At 51.8% G+C, this 26,747-nt stretch overlaps 1 protein-coding gene across 1 annotated transcript in view; it reads right to left on the bottom strand.

Moving 5' to 3' along the window:
* Positions 1-26,747, bottom strand: part of RNF19B (ring finger protein 19B) — a 148,738-nt gene that overhangs the window by 10,110 nt on the left and 111,881 nt on the right. The window contains exon 7 of the mRNA XM_069622449.1: positions 25,831-26,038. Coding sequence (XP_069478550.1) covers positions 25,831-26,038 — 208 coding nt within the window. The remainder of the gene's footprint in view (positions 1-25,830; positions 26,039-26,747) is intronic.

Raw genomic sequence — 26,747 nt, 5'->3', positions numbered from 1 at the left:
TTCACCAGACGATGAGACCACAAGGACGTCCGGCCCGTGGTTCTGGTGTATCGGGAGATCGCAGCAAGATGAATCTTGATGGACGCGTGTGCCAGTCCAGCTTTGGCCAGCGTCAGCAGGTACGGCAGTACCTGGGGAGCCGTAATCCGTAGAGGGTTAATCTTCTGTGCGTGGCACCAGACAGAGAACCTCTTCCATTTGTGTCCGTAACATTTAAGAGTCGAGGACGCCCTGGCCTTTGCAAGAACCTCTCTGCAGTCGGCCGGTATGTCGTATCCTCCAAACTCTAGCGCTGCAGGAGCCAGGCCTGCAAGTTCAGCGATTTCGGGTCGTGGTGGAGGATGGCGCCTCCTTCCCTGGAGAGTAGATCCGCGTCCACCGGCAGCTTGATTGGCGGGGACGCTGACAAGTCCAGAAGGTCCGGGAACCATATCTGCCTCGGCCAAGCAGGTGCGACGAGGATCATCCTGCACCGTGACCTCTTGAGCTGGTTGACGAGCCGGATTAGCAGTGGCAAAGGAGGGAACGCGTAGAGGAACAGGCCCTCCCAGGGGAACGAGAAGGCATCGCCCATGCTCCTCGCCTGGGGAAACCTGCTGGCGAACCTCCGGCACTTGGAGTTCGTCGCCGTCGCGAACAGGTCGATCTGGGGTGTGCCCCACCGTCGGAAGAGGCGATCCACTAGATCCTGCCGTAGTTCCCACTCGTGGCACGAGCGCAGCTACCTGCTGAGTGAGTCGGCGATGGTGTTTTTATCCCTGTCAGATGAAACTGCACCAGAAACATCCTTTGGGCGACGGCCCAATGCCACAGGTCCTGCGCCTCCTTGGACAGCGCTGGAGACCTGGTTCCGCCCTGTTTCCTGATGTAAAACATGGTGGTGGTGTTGTGAAGATCCTCACCACCTTGCCCTTGAGGGACGGAAGGAAGGACCTGAGGGCCCAGAACACTGCACAGAGCTCCAGGACGTTGATATGGAGGAACTTCTCCGTCGGGAGCCAAAGGCCTCTCGCGTGCAGATTTTCGGTGTGCGCTCCCCACCCTTCCAGGGAGGCATCCGTGGTCACTGTCTCCTGGTGGTGTGGGGTCTGGAAGTCCATGCCCGCCGTCAGATGCGCGCGGTTGCCCCACCACCGGACCGCTCGGCGGAAACTCTCGTCGAGTGTGATCGTCTCCTCGAAGCCGCCCGTCGTTTGGATCCAGCGCGCGTCCAGGAACTCCTGCAACGGGCGCATCCGGAGCCTGCACATGGGAATGAGGTAGATGCAAGAAGACATCATTCCGAGGAGGGACTTGATGGACCTCACCTTGGCCGCGTCGGAAACCAACATCCGCTGTACCTTGCCCAGGATAGACCTGGTCCTTTCCTCCGACGGGGAAGCCAGAAGGGACACTGTCGAGCTTCGCTCCCAGAAACAGTGCGTTTTGTGCGGGTACCAGGTGGGACTTGGCGTAGTTCACGGAGAATCCCAGGTCCGTGAGAAGTTGGACGGTCCTTGCCGTGTGCTCCACGGCGAGCTCCCTCGTCTTGGCTCGGATGAGCCAGTCGTCCAGGTAGGGGTAGACGTGGATCCCCTCGCGGCGCAGCTGCACCGCCACCGGTGCAAGGCACTTGGTGAATACCCTGGGTGCCGACCGTAGTCCGAAGGGGAGGGCTTTGAACTGGTAGTGACGCCCTTGGACCACAAACCTGAGGAATTTTCGGTGCCCCTTTAGGATGGGAATATGGAAGTAGGCATCCTCCAAATCCAACGACGACAGGAAGTCTCCTTCCTCCAGCTGCCCCAGGACGTGCTGGAGGGTGACCATCCGGAACTTCTGCTCCTTGATGAACTTGTTCAGACGTCGCAGGTCTAGGATGGGGCGCCATCCTCCCGTCTTCTTCTTCACGAGGAAGTATCTCGAGTAAACTCCGGAGCCCCGAAGCCTCTTTGGGACGAGTTCGATGACGCCCTTCCTGAGCATCGCCTTTACCTCCAGGAGAAGCTGAGGGACGTGAAGCTCTTTCCTGGCCACGGGGGGACGCGCGGGCACCTTCTTTGAAACTCGAGCGCGTGGCCCCGGGCTAAGGCGTCCAGCACCCAACGGTCGGTGGAGATGGACTCCCACACGCTGAAGCTCGCCAGCCGGCCTCCCACCGGGGTGCTTCGGTGGGGGCCCGACCCCACGGCCGGTTCAATCCTGTTTCGACGAGGCTTTGCCGCCTTGACCTCCTTGGCAACGACGGCGGGGTCCGCCAGACCTGCCTCGTCCTCTGTAGTCCTCCTGAGAAGACGAGCGGGCCGCTTGACGGTAGGTGGAGAAACCGCCGCCGGAACCTTTGGAGGCGCCCTTGCCTCCGCTGCTCCGAAAGGGCGTCCGTCGTTGCTGCAAAACCCCAAGGGCCCGGGCCGTCTCAGTGTCCGCTTTAATGGCCTGAAGGGAATCATCCACTGTTTTCCCAAACAGGTTGTTCCCATCGAACGGCATGTCCAGGACTCTGGTCTGTACGTCTTGACGGAAGTCCGTAGCCTTGAGCCATCCACGCCGCCTAAGGCACACGCCGTTGCCCAACTGGCGAAACCCAGTGTCGGCGATGTCCGTCGCAATAGTGATGGCGTGGTCCGACGCCACCTCGCCTTCCTGTAGGATCTCCAGGGCATCCGCCCTCTTGTCGTCCGGTAGGAAGTCCAGCAGGGGAGCCAGTTTGTACCATAGCTCCCTGTCGTAGCGGGCCACGATAGCCAAGGCGTTGGCCGCTTTAATCGTCGTCGCTGCAGACGAGATGACCCTGCGTCCCATAGCGTCCAATTTCTTTCCCTCGCCGTCCGGTGGGGAAGTCGATGTGGAGGCTGCACCCCCCCCCCCCCGCTTTCTTCCTGGCCGCCGCGGAGACGACGGAGTCCGGGGTAGGTTGCGCCCGGAGGCACAGGGGGGCCGCGTCTGGGACCCGGTACTTCTTCTCGTACCGGTCTCTTCTAGCTGGCGTCGTGGAAGGTTTCTTGCGGAGGGCGAGGCCCTCATCCCAAATGTCGTCCAGTAGAGGCACCGCGAGGACCGTCTTCCTCTTGGCCTCGCGCCGTTGATAAAGGAATCCTTCCTTTTTCTTCTCCTCAGGGCAGAGTTGGAAAAGCTTGGATGCCCTGGCGATCATGGAGTGGAACGATCCAATCTCGTCGGGCGGAGAAGCCCTGGTGGGAGGTGACGACGGTAGATCCTCGTCGTATACCTCGTCGTCCGTACCCGTCACTGCCGTGTCAGTCCCCGTATCATCCCCTCGGGTGGACGGGGAGGAGGGCTGGACGGGGCGCGACGGCTGAAAAGGAGGTGGAGGGTGAATCCTTTTCTTGGGCGGGGGAGCACCAGAAGGTCCCGGTTCAGGATCCCCCGACGGGAGAGGTTCCTCCGTCGGCAACGGTAGTCTCGTCCTTATCTCTGAACAGAAGGACTGTATAGCCAACAAAATGGCCGCCGAGTTGTCTTGCGGCACTGGCAGAGGGGAATCCGACGGGCGATCAGGGGCCCCGTCGGCACCCTCGACGATGTCGTCGTCACCTGCGTCGGGATCCATCCCGACGGCCCGGTCTTCTTCTACGCCAAGGCCGTGGCTTAAGACCTCAATCAGCTCTTCCTCTGAGGTTGAGGCCGAATCTACGACGACGCCCTGCCCCCCCTTTTTCTTCCCCGCCGGGGGTTTCACGGGGGTCCTATCGATGGGCACAAAAGAGGACTCCCTCCGAGGTGGCAGGGAGACTGAGCCCCGAGGTCGCCACCACTGGTGTAGCCTCCACAGGCTGAGCCAGGGCCGCCGCGACAGTATCGATAGAGGGCTTGGCCGGATGGATTAAGGCCTTCACCACCTTAGGTGCGCTCACCGCCTTATCCTTGAGGGGGGGACACTGCCTCGCTCCCCCTCCGATGGGGCCTTCGAGCTCGACCGGGGCCTCTCCAGGAGCTTCGCCGGGTGCTCGCCCTTCCTCTTACCCGACCCAGAGCGTTGGCTCGTGGCTGAAGGTGCCGGGGAGGGTGCGCCCTGCCTGGCGCCCGTAGAGCCCGACCGTTCGGCGCTCCTGGTGCCAGCGGACTCGTGGTGCTTGGCCTTGTGTTGGACCCCCGTCGCCGGGGCGTCCTCAAAGGTCTTAGAAGACTGCTCGGATTTCTTCCTCTTCTTCTCGCCTGACGGGCTCTTCCCTTCCAGCCAGTTGGCGAGACATTGATGGCGGTCCTTCATGGTCCGCTCCGACATGTTGCCGCAAAACGCACAGTCCTTCTCCACGTGCGTCTTGTCCTCATGTAAGCAGTAGAGACAAAAGGAGTGTTCGTCCTCCTTAAAGACGTTCTGCAGCCGGCATTGAGGGCAGATCCTGAACAGCTTTCCGGGCGTCGAGCTTCCCTTCTCCTGGGCCATGTCCGGGCCTGAGAAACTTCTGGAGTCCTCCAAAAGCGTAGCTCGACGAAATCTTCACCCTTGAGGGGCGCAGACGAATCCGACACAGGTCCCCGTTGATCGGATGGAGAGTCGGTGGAGCTTGAGGCTCTTTTGACCAAAAAAACCGAAGTTTTTGAGAAAAAACGTGAAAAAATAGCACTAACGCTCGAGAGCAATAGCACGAGGATCCCAACACATGAACGTGCGGTAAAAATCTGAAGATGGCTGCCAGAGGCGGTGCTTAGGTAGAGGGCAGTCATTGGCTGTGGTCAGTATGACGCAGAGACCAGTGATTGGTTATTACTACGAAAGACAGATCAGAAATGAAACTGATACTGTTTTTTTTTCTTTACCGAGGATTCCCAGCCTGACGACGGGGAATATTCATGAGCATGTGAATCCATGCCAGACCCCATGCTGGGGAAGGGTACATGCCTCTGTTGAGCGCAGGTTCCTACTGGGTCTGTAGATCTCACAATTTCTCCTTTAGGTTGCGGACCAAAAAAGACATGTGTCCCAATGACAACATCTTAAAGAGATTTCTGGCTGCCACCAGGAGCCAATGAAGCGCTCTGCGGGCCACAGTTACTGAGTCTCTACATGCTTCGTTTTTGAGTTTGTAAATGCAATCCTTGCTCGCTCCCCCTAGCATGGAATTGCAAGAGTCGAGGTAAAAGAATGGTTCTCAGCGTTTTGCACGATTTTCCCTCATGATCATAGAACCAATCAATCTCAGGACTGACTTTGTATTCCACGTGGGCATCCGCATTGAGCGTAGCCTCCATAAAGGTGCCAAGGGTTTTAACCTTCCCCAGCTAAAAGAACAAGACCTCCATCAAAACAAACTAGAAAATTCCCTGTCCTAAACTCGAGCAAGCTTGGACCCACATACCATGAGCTCAGTTTTACTAGCCTTTAGGCACAACCAATTAATGGGCATCCAGTTTTTGATGGCCATGTAGATTTTAATTAGCCTCTCCTGATCGGCATATTTTCCACGGAGTTCCAAGGTAAGCTGAAAATCATCTGCATAATAGCAAAGAATAACACCCACCCACCCCCCGATCTCTCTAATTCCATGCACAGTGGCTGGATATAAATGTTTAAGAGTGAAGACCACGCAGATAATGGGTTAAGCGTCAGACGAGGCATCTCCCCAATGAACCCTAGACCTTTGCCCCTCAAGAAATTACTTCATCCATGTCACTGCTTACTTAGAAAAGCCCCCAATATCAGCTAATCTGTCCAGCAATTTATTATGGTCCAGGAGATCGAAAGCAAAACCAGCAGCCCCGATCTACTTCCCAGGACTGTTAACATCTGGGTTTGGAGATCGACAAGCGTGCTTTCCTCACCACGGGCATGCCGAAAAGAGGACTGTTTATTATTCAGAACACCTACCACTTCCATGTAAGACTGAATTTGCATGGTAGCCACCTGATCAACACTTTTTGGTGTTGGTTATGGGCCTCAAATTAGAGGCATCCTTAGGATCTAACCTCCTGCTTCTTTTGGAACACAACATAATTAATACTTCCGGGTATAGAACAATGGGTGAATGAGGCATTAATAAACCTGCGTAAGAATTAAGCAAAGATACCGCAATGTTCAAGGATGACCTTTGAATTTCATGGCAGTAGATCACCCAGAAAACTAGTGGGATGCATGGTCCTCAAAATGTCCATAACCTATAGGTTATGAACAACTGCTCCTTCAATTCTAAATAGGATGGGTCGACTTCCGTTTGTTGCATACTTCCAGTATATTCAAATTTATCCAGCTTGTTGCATATTTTTGCTTGGGCAAGTACAGTTGTCCGCACACGCTTTTTGAACCATTGTGCAGTCATCTTCATTAGGATTGAGTCAGGACCTTTACCAAGTTCTGAACAGTTTAAAGAGTTCTTTAGTTTCATTACCCCGTTTATCAGCTCATAATGATTGTTTAACTACTAAGATCTTGCTTTTATAATCTTTCTCCCTAGGTTTCCATTCCTCTTAATTCTTTGGGACTTTGTCTTTAAGCCAAATATGTTCGACCTTCCTTTTCTTTTGTTTGAGCTGAGCAAGTTCCGGGGTAAACCACTTCTGCTGGTTAGGAGAATCCCTAACACTCGCGCTTATTAGGGGCAATCCTATCCAGCAATGAGGCATATTGTAGCTGTTAAACAGCAGTATTATTGCAGCTCAAAAGTATATCTGTCGCATACAGCGCTACCTTTACAGACACCTCCTTCCTTAACGGCCGCACCGATCATTCCACTAACCGGAGAGATGAAACTTCTCCCAATGTGGACCTGCCGGTCCCCGACGCACGAGCGCTGACGGGCCTGAAACTAAATATGTAAGGCACAGAACTGCAAAGAGTACTGGGAGATGTAGACTCAGTGCTCTCAAACAGAACGGCAACAGTGTGAGAAAAAGAAGGCTTGTTTCTTGCTGAAAATCACTGTATGGCAAGTTATAAGTCAGTGCAAATTATTTAAAAATGCTAATAAATTCCATTTGAAATTTCTAGAAACGTGCAAATTGAATATGCCTATATGTAAGCAGCTCTAACAATTTAACTGATCAAGGCAACAGAATATCCTAACCTAGGAACGAATATCTAGCAGCAATCGATGAACAAAATGCAATTTCAAAATACGAGGCGCAGGGAGTCACAGGCATTTACCCTGGTGCAGCGCAGACGTGCCTGAAACTAAATATGTAGGGCACAGAACTGCAACGAGTACTGGGAGAACAGTGCTTGCAACCAGAGCGGCATCAAAGAGGTAAAGAAGCCTAGTTTCTTGCCAATCCTGGGTGCTAATGGAATGTGAAAGTCTACAATATAATATGGGCCCCTTTATTTTGCAGCTGTTTTCCCTTAACAGATCATTAATTTGAGACTCTCCAGAGCCTTATTTACATGGTCCGTCCCATATTAAGCTAGTAACTGCTTAAAAAAACCTGTAATGGCTGAATCCCATCACCTCAGGCTTCTTAACTGTCAAGTGTCCACCACATAGGACAAGGCACAGTTCACCATATGAAAGGCTTGGCTCAGAATGCATACATGAGGCTTGAACAGTCTGTCATAGCAGCCACTCACCTAAGAGCGGCTAGCTGTCCCAAGCCTACATCCTTAAAATAAAATAGGAAGTAAATTGCGAAAATCTGAGGCATGCAGGGGTCCAAATTCTGATCCAGCTTCTGACATTACATTAATAAGGCATATGCCCAGTGAGGTCTGCATGAATTCATAGGCAAACGCTGAAACCACCTGGGCTGCTTACCAAGGATGCCAGCTTGTGAACCAAAGGCAATTCAGCACCCTCAGATTATATTCCTAAAAATACGAATTTGGATAATCCCACTGGGCTGACTGTGAAATCTGTCGCTATCAATACATTATACGTTTGTGTTGGCTCAGCTTAGAGGTTAGAGCTTCTCTAAGCTGGTCTATTCATCTCCCACTATGCCAAACATTACCCTCAAGGTAAATCCATGGAAATACAAGTCAAATCCGACCCAATGGCTGGGTTGAGGAAGAACAGCGCGATATGTACTTTCAAAGAGTACATCCACATTAACAAGCAAGTCCATCGAAGTCTGTCTGAGGCCCAGCCAGACAATCTAGGGATCATTGGCAACGTTAACAAAATCTTTCCATTAAAGCACATCCTCTAAAACCATGTATCGTGGGCGCTCTAGCCTCAGCATTACCTATGCCTAGTGTCCAAAACCTATTCTGGAATAAGCGCAAGGTTCTCTCAGATGAGGGAATCGAAATCCATCTTGATAGAAGAGCTACACAGTCATCTCCACAGACACTGGCATCTGCCCAAAGTAGCAGAGTGTCCGAAGAAATGGCACAACGCTAAAGAGCTGCACCAATCAGTAACACCATATTTATTATGGCACTGAACCCCCAGGGCTATGGAGCGGTTCCCATTGAATCCACCTCAGACAGAGCACTCTTCAGGCCAAAGACCCAGTTTATAAAGCTGGTGGTTTTCCAAGAATAGGCTTCTGCTCGGTTTCACCTGGGTACAGTTTTGTCACCGGGACCATTGCTGGCTTGAACACAAGTGGCAATTAAGTGATGCAGACTTTATGCATGTGTTGGTTTGATATTATATTGGCTGATTTGCCCAGTCTCACATGTTTCGGCAGCTTTTACTCTGCAAGCAAAATAAGTGAAATGGAGGGGGCTGGTTATCCTAGTGAACAGTCCATTTCCTCATATTTCCATGCTAGACTCAAGGAAATCAAGTTCCACTATTGTGGTGAACCAGAAGGACTACAGCGGGTCATAATACAACGGTGTAGTCAAATAGAAAAATGCCTATCGGGCCCTATTGCTATGAGGGAAGTTCCCCAACTTATAAAACAAAAAGCGCGTTTGACAAAGTTCAAAAGAAATAGTCTGGAATCCAAATCCTAGCCAACTGGTCCTACCACTTTAGAACGTCTGAAAGGAAAGCAAGGAGGCCCAAGCAATAGCCCATGTCTGGGCTTCCGACTGGTCCAACTTGTAGGTTAGTTCAGTCTCAAAGTTCCCCTAAGTTAGGACAGATCACAGCCTTCTTGTAGACACAAACATTCTCTGTACAGTTCTCGTCCCCCTTGGAAAGGTTTGTTTTTGTATCACCTCAGATGTTGATAAATGTTCAAATCCCATCCAGGATCATTGAACAGTTTTTAGGTCCAACCTTCATGTCCCTTAATACTCCCGAGAGCCTTGATTCTTTGGTAGGCATACAGGCTCTCAACTTAGACTAGCGCGTCTTCCCACTCTGGTATTACAGGTTCCTGTAACCCAACTGGCTTTGCTAGCCTTGTTGCAGAGTGGTCATACTACTTTCAATCTGTTGCACATAGGATGCATGCCTGTCCAACTTTCAGTTACTTGAGCATTTTGTCGGCTTTCCCACCCTCGGCATAACACATCCCTTTCACCGTTTTACGTAGAGTGCTTGCTCATTCAGTTCTAGACGCGTCTACTTTTGAGGGCTTCACCAGCCTTGGTATGACATGCATTACTTAGCCTAATAGAATTTGATGATTGTATCTGCTTAGATTCACATGCTGTGCATATGGTGGGACATCCAGTGGTAACCGCGGAGTATTGCATCTTGTCTTTCGGGGACCGAAAGGGGACGTCGGCATAGGCGTGTCTGTAACACTATCCCTATCGTGACATTTAGTGTACCCAAAATCCGTCACATACCGACGTCCCTCCGATTGTATTTTTTCTGCCATGAGGTAGCCCAAGGCTATTGTGAGTAAGTACATGAAGAGAGAAAGTAGTAAGACGTCCATGTTCCCTCCACCGGTGCGGGGAGGTAGGGAGGGCACATGTGAATCTAAGCAGATACAATCAGAAATGCCATTACGGTAAGTAATGCATGTCTTCTGATGCTTGTTAATCTGCTTAGAATCACAAGCTGCGCATAGACTAGCGAGCAGTACTCTTCGTTGGAGGTGGGTTGTGAGAAAGAACAGTAGAGAAAAGATGTCTTAGTACTGCTTGTCCCACCTGAGAATCAGACCTAGAATGAGTGTCTAGGCAAGTGTTTTGTAAAGGTGAGTACAGAACTCCAGGTTGCCACTTTGCAAATGACTCTAGGGGAACATTTGCAATGAATGCTACATACGCCCCAGTGCCCCAAGTAGAATGTGCTCTAGGTTTGAAGGGCAGTTCTCTCTTAACAAGAGAGTGTGATACACTTGACAATCCACCTTGAGATAGCAGATTTAGAGACAGGATCCCCTTCTCTACCAGCTGCCACTGAAACGAAAAACTAGTTAGTTTTCCTCAGTGGTTTTGTTCTTTCCAGGTAGAACATGACTGCCCTGCGCACATCTAGTGTTTGTATTCTTCCTTCGGCCATGCTAGCGGGATTCTGGAAAAAGGTAGGTAGTTCAATCGATTGGTTCACATGGAACTTCGAGATGAATTTAGGCGCAAATCTGGGATGAGTGCGCAGAACTATCTTATCCCTGTGGACTGTAACAAAAGGGTCCAGAACAGAAAGGGCCTGGAGTTCACTAACCCTTCTGATAAAAGTGATAACCACTAGGAAGGCCATTTTATAAGTAAGGTGTTTTAGACTTGCTTTATGCATTGGCTCAAAGGGAGATACCATGAGCCTGGTTAAAACCACATTTAGATCCCATCCAGGAGCTGGGTGAGAAATGGGAGGATACATTCTTTTAACCCCTTCCATAAAAGCCTTAATTACAGGCATCTTCCAGGACACCTTTTGATGTGATGTGTTGTAGGCTGAAAGATCAGCCAGATGAACCTTCAGGGAATTGAAGACCAACCCTGTGTCCAGCAAATGGGTTAGGTATAGCACAATGTGTGTGGGTGAGCAATCAATAGGATTGACACCCTTGGCATTATACCAAATAACACGTTTCCATTTGCTAGCATAGCAATAACTGGCGTTTGGTTTCCCAACTTCCCAGAGTATGTCCATGCACCTCTGCGGGAGCTGCAGGTGTCCAAACTCTATGACCTCAAGAGCCAGGCTGCTAAGTTCAGAGTTTGTGGGCATGGGTGTAGGGTCTCTCCCCTGTCCTGAGACAACATGTTGTACGGGCAGGGTAGTTTTACTGGTGGGGCGAGGCACATTTCCATCAGATGAGCGAACCAGGGTTGGCAGGGCCACTAGTATCATGGTAACAGGTTCCTGGTGCATCTTGTTGAGAAGGGGAGTTGGGAGAAAAGGGGAGTCGGGAGAAAAGCGTAGACAAATTTCCCTGACCATGTTATCCAGAGACTGCTCCCCTTGGAGTGGTTCTGGGGGTACCTGGAGGCGTAATCTTGGCATTGGGCGTTCTGAGTCGTGAACAGTTAAATCTCTAAGCCCCATTCCGCAAAGACGTTGGACACGAAGTCTTCGTGCAGACGCCATTTGTATTCTATGGGCAGAGGGAAATCTCTGCTGAGCACGCCTGCCAGAAGATCGAGTTCCCCTGGAACATGCTGGGACAATAGAAACATCTTGTGGTTGAGAGCCCATATCCAAATGTTTTGGGGCAGCTTGGATAGCCCTGGAGAGTGTGGCCCCCTGTTTGTTGAGGCAATACATGGCTGTAGTGCTGTCTGTTAGGATCAGCACTGTCTTCCCTTGTAGTTGCATCTGAACAGCCTTTAATGCCTTGACCACCGCCAATAGCTCCAGTAAGTTCATGTGGTTGGATGCCACTTGTGGGGGACCATACTCCATGCGCTGTCTGCTGAAGCATGTGAGCTCCCCACCCCGTGAGAGAGGAGTGTCGTGAGAGTGGCTTCCACTGCAGGGGTGGTGAAGGTTTTCCCCATGACCACCACTGCAGAGAGAGAATGAGGGCTGGCGAGACAACTACCAGATCTTCCCATTGTCCGCTGGCCTGACACCACTGGCTGTTGAGCGACTCTTGCATGGGACGCAAGCCCAGCCACGCGTGGGGAACCACGTATATGCATGGCTTTGCGTACCGTCACCTCCCGACTGGCTACATATTGAGTGATCTGAAAAAGCATATTCTGAACCCTCTCGGAGGGGAAGACGAGGCAGTCTTTCGTCCGGATTAGAGCCCCCAGAAATTGTTTCTTGACTGAGGACTAGACTGGATTTCTTCTCGTTGATGGAGAATCCTAGACTGAACAGGTGGTCTACAGTCTTTTGGGTGTTCAAAAAACATACGTCGTACGAGTTCCCTGTTATGAGCCAGTCGTCGAGGTAAGGGTGAACCGGGACGGATAGTCTGCGCAGGTGTGCTGCTGCCAGTACCTTGGTAAACACCCTTGGCGCCGAGGCAATGCTGAAGTGGAGCACTTTGAATTGGTAATGCCTGTCCCCTCCCATGAACCTTAGATATTTCCTGTGCGCTGGCAACATTGAAATATGAAAGTATGCATCTTTCATGTCCAATGTTTTCATGTAGTCCCCCGTTTCAACAGTGGGATCACCCAATGTAGTGTTACCATGCGAGGTTTTATGAATTTGTTCCCTGGGTGCAGATCTAGCACAGGGCGCGTGGTGAGGTCCTTTTTGGGTACAGGAATTACACTGAATACCCTTTAAGACTAGGGACAGCTTCTATGGCATCCTTTCCCAGCAGCGCTTCCACCTCTTGCTTCAGGATCTCCAGATGGTCCGGTGAGAGGCGCAGTGGTCTGAATTGTAGAGGTCGGGAGAATTCCACAGTACCCGTGGGCGACCGTCTTTATGACCCACTGGTCTGAAGTTACCCCTCCCATGCCGTGAGGAAAGATGTTAAGCGCCCCCCCGACAGGGGTGACATACGAGGGGACCTGGATCTGATGGTCATTTCTGACCAAAGGCTGCAGCTCCCCTAGGGTTGGGGCCTCTACCTTCAGCTTTTCCACGTTGCTGACCCCTTGGTGGGTAGTATGCGGGGCTTCCTGAAGTTTGTCCAGCATTAAAGATTCCCGTGCCATAGTTCTGACTTGCACAGGACTGCCCTCGAAAGGACCGACGAGAATTACCTCCCCTCTGGGGGGGGGGGAAGCTCAGAGTAATTTGTTGCAGAGACAAGAGTCTCATGCTCTTTTTTGGCTGTTTCTAGGGCCTTATCGACCGCCTTTCCAAAGGTTAGTTTCTTCAATGGGTTTATTGATGAGAGCAGCCTGTGTTTTAGGCTTAAACCTTGAGGTACGAAGCCAAGCATGCCTTTTAAGTAAGGTCCCCTGGGCCAGAGACATGCCTGCTGTTTGAGCCATGTCCAGAGTGTTCTTTATCACATTCTGGTTCACTTGCCTGCCTTCGGCCACAATAGTGAGAAGCTTGGACCTGATGGCTCTGGGACCTCCCTGTACTAGGTTCCATTGAGCGTCAGCATAACTCGCCAGCAGGGTAGTGTTATTCGCTATACGCGTGGTATACGAGTTAGCCGAGGTAACCCGCTTACCCCAAGGCATATAACCTCTTGGATTCTCTATCCGGAGGCACCTCCCTGCCTCTCCCTCCTGCCTGTTTCCGGGTGGTAATCACTACCAGGGAATTGGGGGTGGCATGCCCTTTAATGTATGGAGGGTCTGAAGGAGCTGGCCGAAACAACTTTTCCATTCTTGGGCTCACTGCCCGGGTCTGAGCTGGTGACACCAGGGAGGGGGTCAATCTTCTCTTAACAGAATTAAGGAGGGGAATTGCCAGGTCAGAAGGGGGTTTCTCCTTCAGCATGTCTTCTACAAAGTCCTGCTCTGGCACCGCCTCTTGAGTAGTGATTTTAAAGTGATCTGCTGCCTTCCTTAACATGGCATTGGAGGCCATTTGGTAGTCTACAGGTGAGGCCTGGCGAGCCAGGGTGGACGAGGAGAATCCAGGCACAGAACATCAGTGTTGTGATCTTGTTGGGGGAGCGTCCACGGGTCTGTCCCCACTTGGTGCGTTTCTTCCCAATTGTCTGTGGCATCCTCCTGGTCATTGTAGCCCTGCAGTAAGGATGTTTCTTCACCTTCACTGTAAATGTCCTGATAAATATCCATTTGAATGATGTCTTCATGATGGACGGGGACAGAGGAGTGATCTTGTTGTAACTGTGCAGCAGATTGAAATTTGGGTTCAGGGAAGGATGTTCAGAAAAAAATGTTTTCAAGACGATCCATGCACCCTTCTAATCTCTCCCTTGTCCATTTAGAGGAACTAGAAGGGCCTACGGTGCAAAAACGTCTTCCGCCCCTTGACGCTGGAAATTGTCATTCAGGGTGTTGGAAAGAGGCTCTTGACTGTCCTCATAGTAATCGCGAGAATCGGGGCACCATGGCGTATGTATAGATTTGTCTGCGGCCTGCCCCATGCTTTTCAAAAGAACAGGTCTAAGCCCAACCGTCAAAGTAATTTTTGTGATACTGTGTTCGATTTCCGCCAAATCGGCGTGAGCTAGTGGCTCCGAAAATCAAACGCTGCTGGCTTTGGATCTGACTGATCCGAGTAATCCACCAGCTGGCGCTTTCACATTTTCAACTGAACCGTCTAAATAGGTGGAGGGGTTGTGCGCTTAATGTAATGTGGTCTTTGTACGCCCCCGGGTGTTGTCCCCGAAGCGAGACTAGTCAGGCCTTGAAGGGTCGAGGACGGCGTGGCAGACCTAGAAGTGTCTGCCTCAAGGTCTATCACACCCGCAACAGATGTTGTCATGGGAGGTGCCCTTGTTGCTTTCGGCAGGTGTGGCAGGGGGGGGATGTTCCGCCAGCGACATACCGTATGTGGCCCACTGCTTTACACAGCGCTCCTTAAGGGTCTTCGCCGAAGGAGTTTACAAGCCACACCGCTTTTCGTCGTGCTCTAAGGGGAGAGTTGCAGGTCCTGTGTCAGTCCTTCCACGGGTATCTGACCCTACACTTAGGGCAGAACCTAAAAAATGAGTCCTTTCCATAGCAGAAAAAGATGCCCAGACCTAGAGGGGAAAGAGGGGGAAGGAACAAGTTACTTACCTGTAACTGTTGTTCTCCAGCATGGGTCTGGCATGGATTCACATGCTCATGAATATTCCCCGTCGTCAGGCTGGGAATCCTCGGTAAAGAAAAAATCAGTATCCGTTTCGTTTCTGATCTGTCTTCCGTAGTAGTAACCAATCACTGATCTCTGCATCATACTGACCACAGCCAATGACTGCCCTCTACCTAAGCCCCGCCTCTGGCAGCCATCATCAGATTTGGTAGCACGTGAAGTGGCAGTATGACCAAGTGAAGAGCCGCAGAGGGGTAGGCGGGAGGATTCGCATGTGAATCCATGCCAGACCCATGCTGGAGAACAACAGGTACAGTTAAGTAAAGATTAAATAGCAGTACACACATGCACAACCACGGGGGGTGGTAAAAGGCTCAACATTAAGCAATACAAAAAAAACTCAACATTAAGCATCTCTTACCTCCTCACCAGGATCACCTTAAGCGAACAGGTTGCGCAGCACTGCTTGGCCGAACCTGGACTCCTCCCTGGAATCCCGATCGACGCAGTAGAATCTTGTGAAGGTGTGCGTCGACCTCCACGTAGCAGCCCCGCAGATGTCCAGCAAGGGCACACCAGATATGAACGCCGTAGTAGCAGCGATCGCTCTGGTCGAATGGGCTCTCGGACGGCCTGGCAGCGGTCGGTTAGCCAACCGGTGACAGTGCATGATGCAGCCGGAAAGCCATCTGGAAATAGAAGACTTTGAGAGAGCCTTCCCTTGATTCACAGGTCCAAAGTTCACGAACAGCTGTGATGTCCTCCGGAAACTCTTTGTGCGGTCCATGTAGAACTTCAGCGCTCTAGACACATCCAGCGAGTGCAAAGTCCTTTCAGCCGGCGACGGGAAGAAAACAGGCAACACCAAGGGTTCGTTGAGGTGGAAGTCCGACGGCACCTTGGGCATGAAGGAGGGGTGCATCCTGATAAAAAGTCAAGTACGGGGGCTTCCAGAAAAGGGCCTGGATCTCTCCCACCCGTCGTGCGGAGGTGATGGCCACAAGAAACGCTGTTTTCCACGACAAGAACTTCAACGGAGCCGAGTGCAGAAGCTCGAACGGAGGTCCCATGAGCTTGGTCAGCACCATGTTGAGCTCCCACGCCGGGGCCGGGACCTTCACCGGCGGGAACGATCAGTCCCTTCATGAATTCTTTCACCAGACGATGAGACCACAAAGACGACCGTCCCGTGGTTCTGGTGTATCGGGAGATCGCAGCAAGATGCATCTTGATGGAAGCGTGCGCCAGTCCAGCCTTGGCCAGCGTCAGCAGGTACGGCGGTACTTGGGCAGCCGTAATCCGTAGAGGGTTAATCTTCTGTGCGTGGCACCAGACAGAGAACCTCTTCCATTTGTGTCCGTAGCATTTAAGAGTTGAGGACGCCCTGGCCTTTGCAAGAACCTCTCTGCAGTCGGCCGGTATGTCGTAACCTCCAAACTCTAACGCTGCAGGAGCCAGGCCAGCAAGTTCAGCGACTTCGGGTCGTGATGGAGGATGGCGCCTCCTTCCCTGGAGAGAAGATCCGCGTCCACTGGCAGTTTGATTGACTGGGACGCTGACAAGTCCAGAAGGTCCGGGAACCATATCTGCCTCGGCCACGCAGGTGCGACGAGGATCATCCTGCACCGTGACCTCTTGAGCTGGTTGATGAGCCGAATCAGCAGCGGCAATGGAGAGAACGCATATAGGAACAGGCCCTCCCAGGGGAACGAGAAAGCATCGCCCATGCTCCTCGGCTGGGGAAACCTGCTGGCGAACCTCCGGCACTTAGAGTTAGTCGCCGTCGCCAACAGGTCGATCTGGGGTGTGCCCCACCGTCGGAAGAGGCGGTCCACTAGATCCTGTCATAGTTCCCACTCGTGGCACGAGCGCAGCTCTCTGCTGAGCGAGTCGGCGATGGTGTTTTTTTATTCCTGCCAGATGAAACGGCACCAGAAACATCCCTTGGGCGACGGCCTAATGCCACAGATCTTGTGCCTAATTGGACAGGGCTGGGGATCTGGTACTGCCCTGCTTCCTGATGTAGAACATGGTGGTCGTGTTGTCAGTGAAGATCCTCACCACCTTGCCCTTGAGGGACGGAAGAAAGGACCGGAGGGCCCAAAACACTGCACGGAGTTCCAGGACGTTGATATTGAGGGACCTCTCCGCAAGCAGCCAAAGACCCCTGGCGTGCAGGTTTTCGGTGTGCGCTCCCCACCCCTGCAGGGAGGCATCCCGTGGTCACTGTCTTCTGGTGGCCCGGGGTCTGGAAGTCCATGCCCGCCGTCAGATGCGCACGGGTGCCCCACCACCGGATCGCTCGTCGGAAACTCTCGTTGAGTGTGATCCTGTCCTCGAAGCTACCCGTCGTCTGGAACGGGCGCATCTGGAGCCTGCACAGGCGGATGAGATAAATGCAAGAAGACATAATTCCGAGGAGGGACTTGATGGACCTCACCCTGGCCGTGTCCGCAACCAGCATCCGCTGCACCTTGCCCAAGATGGCCCTCGTCCTTTCCTCCAACGGAGAGGCCAGAAGCGACACTGTCGAGCTTCGCTCCCAGAAACAGAGTCTTGCGCGGGCACCAGGTGGGACTTGGCGTAGTTTATGGAGAATCCTAGGTCCGTGAGTAGTTGGACGGTCCTTGCCGTGTGCTCCACCGCGAGCTCCTTCGTCTTTGCTCGGATGAGCCAGTCGCCCAGGTAGGGGTAGACGTGGATCCCCTCTCGGCGCAGCAGTACCGCCACCGGTGCAAGGCACTTGGTGAACACCCTGGGTGCCGACCTCAATCTGAAGGGAAGGGCTCTGAACTGGTAGTGACGCCCTTGGACCACGAATCTGAGAAACTTTCGGTGTCCCTTTAGGATGGGGATGGAAGTAGCCATCCTCCAAATCCAACGACGACAGGAAATCGCCCTCCTCCAGTTGACCCAGGAAGTGTTGGAGGGTGACCATCCGGAACTTCTGTGCCGTGATGATTTTGTTCAGTCGTCGTAGGTCCAGGATGGGACGCCATCCTCCCGTCTCCTTCACGAGGAAGTATCTTGAGTAAACTCCGGAGCCCCGAAGCCTCTTTGGGACGAGCTCGATGGCGCCCTTCTTGAGCATCGCCTTTACCTCCAAGAGAAGTTGAGGGACGTGATGTTCCTTCCTGGCCACAGGGGGGAAGCGCGGGCACCTCTTTAGAAACTCGAGGGCGTGTCCCTGAGCCAGGGCGTCCAGCACCCAACGGTCGGTGGAGATGGACTCCCACACGCTGGCGAAGCTCGCCAGCCGGCCTCCCACCGGGGTGCTTCGGTGGGGGCCTGATCCCACGGCCGGTTCAGTCCTGCTTCGACGAAGCTTTGCCGCCTTGTCCTCCTTGGCGATGATGGCGGGGTCCGCCCGACTTGCCTCGTCCTCTGTAGGCTTCCTGCGACGACGAACGGGCCGCTTGACGATAGGTGGAAAATCCGCCGCTGGAACCTTTGGAGGCACCCTGTTTGCCTCCGCCGCTCCGAAAGGGCGGCCGTCGTTGCTGGAGAACACCAAGAGCCCGGGCCGTCTGTTTCCGCCTTGATGGCTTGTAGGGACTCGTCCACTGTTTTCCCAAACAGGTTGCTCCCGTCGAACGGCATGTCCAAGACTCTGGTCTGCACGTCCTGACGGAAGTCAGTAGCCTTGAGCCATCCACGCCGCCTAAGGCACACGCCGTTGCCCAACTGGCGAAATCCAGTGTCAGCGATGTCCGTCGCTATCGTAATGGCGTGGTCCGACGCCACTTCTCCTTCCTGCAAGATCTCTAGGGTCTCCGCCATCTTGTCGTCTGGTAGGAAGTCCAGCAGGGGGGCGAGTTTGTACCACAACTCCCTGTCGTAGCGGCTACGATAGCCAAGACGTTGGCAGCCTTAATCGTCGTCGCTGCCGATGAGATGACTCTGCATCCCATCGTGTCCAATTTCTTTCCCTCGCCGTCCGGCGGGGAGGTTGAGGTAGAGGCCGCGCCGCCCCCCGCTTTCTTCCTGGCCGCCGCGGAGACGACCGAGTGGGGGGGTCGGCTGTGCCCGAAGGCACACGGGGGCCGCGTCCGGGACCCGGTACTTCTTCTCGTACCGATCCCTTCTCGCCGGCGTTGTGGATGGGTTCTTGAGGAGGGAGAGAGCCTCATCCCAGATATCGTCCAGTAGAGGTACAGCGAGGACCGTCTTCCTCTTGGTCTCGCGCCGTTGATAAAGGAAACCTTCCTTCTCTTCCGGGCAGAGCTGGAAAAGCTCGGATGCCCTGGCGATCATGGCGTGAAACGATGCAATCTCGACGGGCGGGGAAGCCCGGGTGGGAGGTGACGACGGGCGATCCTCGTCGTAAACCTAGTCTGTACCCGTCGCGGCCGTGTCAGTCCCCGTATCATCCCCACGTGTCATGGACGGGGAGGAGGGCTGAGCAGGGCGCGATGGTTGAAAAGGAGGTGGAGGATGAATCCTTCACTTAGGAGGGCTCCCAGAAGGGCCTGGCTCCGGGTCCCCCGTCGGGAGCGGTTCCTCCGTTGGTGGTAACGGCAGTCTCGTCCTCATCTCCGAGCATAAGGACTGTATAGCCAACAAAAAGGCCGCCGAGTTGTCTTGCGGCACTGGTTGAGGGGGTTCCGATGGGCGATCAGGAGCCCCGTCGGCACCCTCGACGTTCTCGTCGTCTCCCACGTCGGGGTCCCTCCCGACAGGATGGTGGTCTTCCACGCCAGCGCCGTGGCCTAAGACTTCGATCAGCTCCTCCTCAGAGGTTGAGGCCGAATCCACGACGACCTCCTGCCCCCCCCCTTTTTCTTCTCCGTCGGAGGTTTCACGGGGGTCCTGTCGATGGGCATGAAATAGGACTTCCTCCGCGGTGGCAGGGAGATTCTAGGCCCCGAGGTCGCCACCACTGGTGTAGCCTCCACAGGCTGAGCCAGGGCCGCCGCGACTATCTCGATAGAGGCCTTGGCCGGATGGATCAAGGCTTTCACCACCTTAGGTGCGCTCACCCCCTTCTCCTTGGGGGGGGTCACCACCTCGCTCCCCCTCCGATGGGGCCTTCGAGCACGACCGGGGTCTCTCCAGGAGCTTCGCCGGGTGCTCGGCCTTCCTCTTACCTGAGCCAGAGCGTTGGCTCGTGGTTGATGGCGCCGGGGAGGATGCGCCCTGCCTGGCGCCCGTAGAGCCCGACCGTTCGGCGCTCCCGGTGCCAGCGGTCTCGCGGTGCTTGGCCTTCTGTTGGACCCCCGTCGCCGGGGCTCCCTCAAAGGTTTTAGAAGACCGCTCGGACTTCTTCTCGCCTGACGGGCTCTTCCCTTCCAGCCAGTTGGCGAGACGCAGATGGCGGTCCTTCATGGTCCGCTCCGACATATTGCCGCAAAACGCACAGTGCTTCTCCACGTGAGTCTTGTCCTCATGCAGGCAGTAAAGGCAAAGGGAGTGTTCGTCCTCCTTAAAGACATTCTGAAGCTGGCATCCAGGGGAGACCCTGAACAGCTTTCCGGGCGTCGAGCTTCCCTTCTCCTGGGCCATGCTCGAGAAGGGCCTGAGAAACTTCTGGAGTCCTCCAAAAGCGTGGCTCGACGAAATCTTCACCCTTGAGGGGCGTAGAAGAATCCGACACGGGTCCCCGTTGATCGGATAAAGAAACGGTGGAGCTTGAGGCTCTTGACCGAAAAAGAGAATTTTCCTAAGAAAAAGCGCGAAAAAAGCACTAACGCTCGAGAGCAATAGCACGAGGATCCCAACACTTGAACGTGCGGTAAAAATCTGAAGGTGGCAGCCAGAGGCGGGGCTTAGGGAGATGGCAGTCATTGGCTGTGGTCAGTATGACGAAGAGATCAGTGATTGGTTACTACTACGAAAGACAGATCAGAAACGAAACTGATACCGATTTTTCTTTACTGGGGATTCCCAGCCTGACGGGGAATATTCATGAGCATGTGAATCCATGCCAGACCCCATGCTGGAGAAGAGTAATTCTATACAAACATGGTCTATCTTTCGGAATAACAGAGCCTCCGCCAGAGGAGGCAGCGTCGCCCTTGTAAACGAAGAAACCCTCCCCATCAGAAGCTGCAAGTCCACCCTTGACGGTCCTTCTGACATCCCATCACTCAAATTCTCACTCTCACCTACATGCACTATCAACATCCAACCCCCCACTCCCCAAAAACAAAAGCAAAATGTACTTCCCCATTCTATAGGACAACCTGAAAGCCTCCATGACCCCCAACGACCCACAGGTACCTCACTATCCGACGGCCTCAACACCCTCAGACGGTCAACACATCACCTCTCCCACACATTCTGAAGGAGTGGATTGCTGACCACAACTGTAAGCTCAGCACCAGTGCCATCACCCTCCGTCCTTGGTCTGAGCATAACATCTTCTCTATCCTGTAGCCCGCTTAAGTCAAAATTACCTCCAAACCACTACTTTGTGCAGTAACGCGTAGTTCCCACAAGCTCACTAGAGACCACATCCTTCCCCTGCTAAATGCCCCAGAGCTCCAGCCCGCGTTCGCACCAGACACTAGTGCCAACATACACCTCAATCCTCTCCAAAGCAGTGAATATTTTAGCACCTCTAACCCCTCACAACTCCAGTCACACCGGACCTCATGGAACTCCGCTCCGTTGAAGGACCCCTCCCATTCTCTGAAAAAGACGTTAAATAAAATATCTAATACAAGGCAGCCACTATCGTAGCTAAAGCTAACTACCTTAATACAAGACTGTGCACCACCGTCCTCCAATATCAAAGATATCTTTACAATATACAGAGAATTAGAATCCCGCACCTCACCACCCTCCACCATCACCAAAGACGCATCGGTGCTCTGACATCCAAGCAGTTTAGGGAAAATCAACACCCTAAATCAAAATACTCACAGCAAGGAGCATTCAAAATGACCCAGCTGCTACCAGCCTCTACTGGATTCTTCCCCACTTAACACCTGCCACCAAAAAAGTGTGTAGTCTTGAAGCTAATCCAGAGATTGAAACCTTCTAGATGCAAAGGCTGATATTTGCCCAGAATCTCTCAAAGACTGTGCTGACATGCGAGCCCCAGTCATCACTGCCTTCATTAACTCCTCATTTTCCAAAGTAACAGTACCAGGCAGCCTCAAAGAAGCGTGGGTCCTCCACCTCCTGAAAAGAAATCCTCACTATACCCAACCATTCCATTCAACTACAATAAAATTACAATGTTCCCGACTGTGCAGCCTACCTGCAGGCTCAAATTCTTAGGAGGAAAATAAAATCCTATGGATGCACCAATCAGTTTTCCGCCCAGGACATGGAAAGGAATCTGGCCTAGATCTCAAAACTCAGCTTGATGAGATTAGGGATAAAGGAAATTGCACCTTGCTCCTCGCCCTAGTTTTATCTGCAGCGTTCGACCTGGTCAACCATCAAATCCTCTGACAACACCTTACCACCCACACCAACTTCTCCCCACATGCTGTTGCCTGGATTGCGTTCTTCCAGGAAGGCAGAGTCACAAGAGTCTTCTCAAACACGGCCAATGCTCACCCTCCCCTGCATCAACTGTCGTGTTACTTCCTTTGCCCCCTAAGGGTCATGCCTCACCCACCCTCTAGTCTACAACATCGCCACCAGGCCTCTTCAATATCTTACTCTCTTGGTATAGCCTACAACAACTATGCGGATGACAAATCCTGATCCCGCTAAGGTAATTATACAGATGACTCCAATAGTCAACATTTATTCTACTACTCAGGTTTGGATGGCAGCGAATCACCTCTGCCTAAACAGTGACGAGACGGAAATCCTAATTGTCGGCACACCCACTGCCTGCAAGTCGCTTAACACTCAATACACTGCTTTCCAGATTGACCAGTGTGTGATTCCGGTCTCAACTACAGTAAAGACACTTGCAATTTACCTTGACGCCTCACTCACCTTGTCCAGACAAGTTGGTGCCATTACCTATTCGGCAGCTTACACAACCAAAGCTCTCAATGCAGCCAGACCCTTCCTCACAAAAAACATTGAGAAATCCTACTGGATCTTTCGCATGCCCTCAAACCCCAGTCTCCCCACCCTTCCATCTAGTCAGCAATTCTTCCACACCTTTCCTCAGTATGTACAGTGCGACCAATATGTAGGAGAACCCCATGTCTCTATGTAACCAATGTCAGCTTTACCTATGCTCCTTGTCGTACCACCAATACCTTACTCTATGACTAAGTGTGCCTCCCTGACTTGTAACTAACCGTGCCTCAATGTTGCATGTGCGCTTTATAAATAAATCTTGTTTGTAATATTCCAGAACCAGTGTCAAGACCTTCACCAGATCTACTAATCTTTTGCTACCCCACCTGACAGTTAGGTTTGCAGACTGTAAATGTGAGGTTTCCGTCTGGTCGCCCCAGATCCTTCACGTTTCACACCAGAAGCTATGCTTCAATTATTGATTACTTCTTTACGCGTGTGTCTGTATGACTCATAATTGCCTTCTCCATTGATCGTCTGCCTCGGAGCAATCGCGATTCGCTAATTCGGTCACTGCATGCTACGCTAGGTAGAGCAGCGTGTGATAAGGTGGTCCATATATTGCAGCCAGTAAAATGGAATGAAGCAGCTAAAGGTCTTAGGTCAGATTATCTTTCCTGCATTACAGTGATTAAAGTCCGTATTATCCATGTTTCTGGTCTCAGTACTTTGGCGCTACATGATATGTCAGAGACCCAACCCAACTAGGTTTCCAATTCTTTAGTTCGCACAAATGTAGAATGTAGAAGACTGAAGGGCAGTCTCAGAGCAGTGAAGAATTCTCCCAGAAGGCCAGTTATAAGAGCAATGAGTGAAGCAAAGTAGTGTTGGCAGCGTGTGACATGGCACGAGCTTGCAGCAAAAATAGTGAGTTGAAGAGGTATTCCTACAGCTTGGGCTCAACAAACGTTTCAAATTATGTTTCTGCATCTGAACGGGTGCATGTGTTTGACTCCCCACGGGTGAGCAGATCCAATAAGGAGCCAACGCGTAGGACTCAGTACAAGTTCCAGGATTTAACCCATTATCAAATTAAAATGTACAAGCAATGAACCTACAATGACTCATGAGAAATTTGCCCCGGTAAAGGCGCACTGCCGAAAACACACGTCATCAGAAAGGGCACCTTTGTGATTTTTTCATTAATTGGTGATGGAAATTTACTTAGCGCAGGTCTGAGTATTTGTTTCTCAGATCCACTACAGGAATACAGAGCTGGGCAAGATCCCTCTTGCCTTCGTGATCAGCAGCTATTTATTTCTAATGCAATTCTCAGGAGAGAAAATCCGCTTTCTGGGCCTAGAATTGGCACATGGCCATTGCCTGCTTCTATAGCTTAGGGGTAGCAAATTAAGCTCCATCAAGTTCACATTTTTCTTCTAAATGGGTCTTGATAGCCCCCAGTGAATAGTGAGAATAAACACTATTCTGCATTAAGGAGGCCAGAGCCCCTTAAGAAACCTCTGCTCCTAGTTGCAGTTTCCCAGCCAGGGCAAGTGGATCCATATAGGCAACAGCAGATGCAAGGCAGAATTTCAGCACAGATGTCAACTGTTTAAAGTACATTTTTATCAAAAGCTTTGTGGTGTTGGGTAGTTGTCCTTAGAAGGCATGGACTTTTGGACAAGAGTATGCCCTTTGCATTTAATGGGTTTACACTGGCTGGTGTAACTTCACTTGTCGGCTGGCTCGCCAATCCTGACCGCACAGACTTTTTAAATTTACAGGGCCAGATTTTTAGGTGGCTGTAAGTTAAGATTCGTTGCAGGTTTTGGATTTCAGAAATGAATAGGATGTTAGGATATTCAACATCCCTGATTAGAGTACAGATTTTACTGCTATTTTCAAATGCTCAGTAACTTTATAAGAATATAAATTGCTTAATAGGGATCATTGTGTGTTTCTACAAGTACAAATGTGCTATATTGCAAATGCTCGTGTGTTCAAACAGTCAAGCGGCGATCGACCTGGAACGCCCAGAGGGCACAGATTCTGTGGACTGCTCTCTTTGTGCCTCTTTCTTCTGATGACTCGACACGTTAGTGTGCTTAGGTGCAGTAGTGTACGTAGCGCCGGGTGTAGTCCCCATAACTGTCCCGCCAGACAATCTTCTGAGGCCTGGGACTTGCGCTTGGGTGTCTTTCGACGCCCCTGTGCCCTCGCCATCCGATACGTCGGCGTTGCTGCCATCACTGAAGGAACCCACTGCCTTCATGGCCTCGAGCTGCCTGGCATAATGGGCCCAACGTTTAGTGGAGCGGTCCTTTAATGTTTTAGCTTTAAAGAGCTTACATGCTCTGCAATTAGCTTCGGGGTGATCCCTAGGCAGACAGATTACAAGTGTTATGCTTATCTACCCAAAGAAACTTACGGCTGCACTTGGGGCAGAATTTAAATGGAGTACTCTCCATATGTTATTTTATGGCAGCGGGCGAGTACATGTAGGAAATAAACGTCTGAGTGTGTCCACCCCCCACTCTCCCTACTTGCAGGGCCTTTTTTGAAGGGTGGCCGTTTCCCTGCTGCCCGCCCCCCCTCCCCCCCCAAGCAAGCACAGAGATCCAATTCGCTCCAAAGTTTTGCATCGGGTACAGCACTAATCTTTGATGCTAAACCTGCCAGTAACAGGTGTCCATTTTTGATCTACCTGTGGGGTGGAGGTAAGGTTATTGAAAACTAGAGTTGGCGAACATTGTTGTGGGAGCTTTTTCAGGCTGGTACAAGCCTTTGTGGAGATTTTTGTGGCGTGAAGTGATTTACCTTTGCATGAATTTCATGTCTCAAGCAGAAAACATTGGTAACGAGTATTGCAGTCAAATTTAGCCAAGTATGGGGGAACAGCAAATCTTTAGTGCGACAATAGAGGAATGCCAGCGGAATGTGAAACAATACAGCAAAGCTAATTCGAATTCATGGAATTCAATGTATGGACCTTTGAGAATATTAGGGAAGTAAATTGCTTAAGGAAGAATGTTCTTACTTGCTATAAGTCCCTGTCCCACCAGCCAGTGCTCCCCCAGTCATAGCGCTTCCAGAGAGTGCTGCAAAGCTGGCCGTCTCCAGGTAGTTTCCATGTACCACACTCAGTCCATCCGTGGGGCTCCCACTTGCACTCAGCACGCTAGTCAGCCCCTCAATGCTGCTCTCGCCAATGCTGGGGTTCTTCAGTGCACGCCAGGCATCAGCCACTGCATATGGGGACAGAAAACAGGCCATAAAGCCACAATTTCCCAACCACTTGACTTCAGTAGATATCCCGGGAATGACGAGCAGAAAGTACAATGTCAACATAAGCAGAGCTCTGTCAGAAGCAGCTAGAGTAGAGTAGTGAACAGAAAATCTTTACCAGAGAAACTTCATGCCCATTACCGGTACCAGAAAAACTCCATTCACAGAAACACATGGTTGAGGCCCACTGAAAGGGCAAGCTGCACTCTGTGTGCCTCTCGAACTCAGCCATTCCATGCACCCTCTTACCTGTTAAGTCCTGAAGATTGCTGGGGCAATAAGGAACAGCACACTTGCATGAAGCATACAGGGTTGCATCCCCTGGAGTTCAGTCCAGCATGAGACTCCAAGTGCAGCCCTCAAGATCCCCCTTCACCCCCACCACATGTTTTTAGAAGTCACTAAATGCATTTGAATACAGTGAATCTAAAATGGTATCGTGCACATTGGGTGTCGGTTGGGCCCTCACATTGAGACAGCATCCATAAGAATGGTTAGTACCCGTCAAAACTATTTGATGCAAGACCTACAATAAGACTCCTATCCAAGGACTGTCCATAAACCCAAAAACCTTGGATGACCACAGCCGTACTGTCACCCAAAGAAGATTAATTAAAAGAATTGTGCTGAGTGTAGGTGGGCATCAGGAAATTATTGCTGAAGGCAGCT

This window comes from Ambystoma mexicanum, chromosome 11, assembly GCF_040938575.1.
Source record: "Ambystoma mexicanum isolate Mex_15411 chromosome 11, UKY_AmexF1_1, whole genome shotgun sequence".
Taxonomy (NCBI): domain Eukaryota; kingdom Metazoa; phylum Chordata; class Amphibia; order Caudata; family Ambystomatidae; genus Ambystoma; species Ambystoma mexicanum.
Note: the sequence above shows the minus strand (reverse complement) of the source record. Positions and strands in the feature narration are given on the sequence as shown.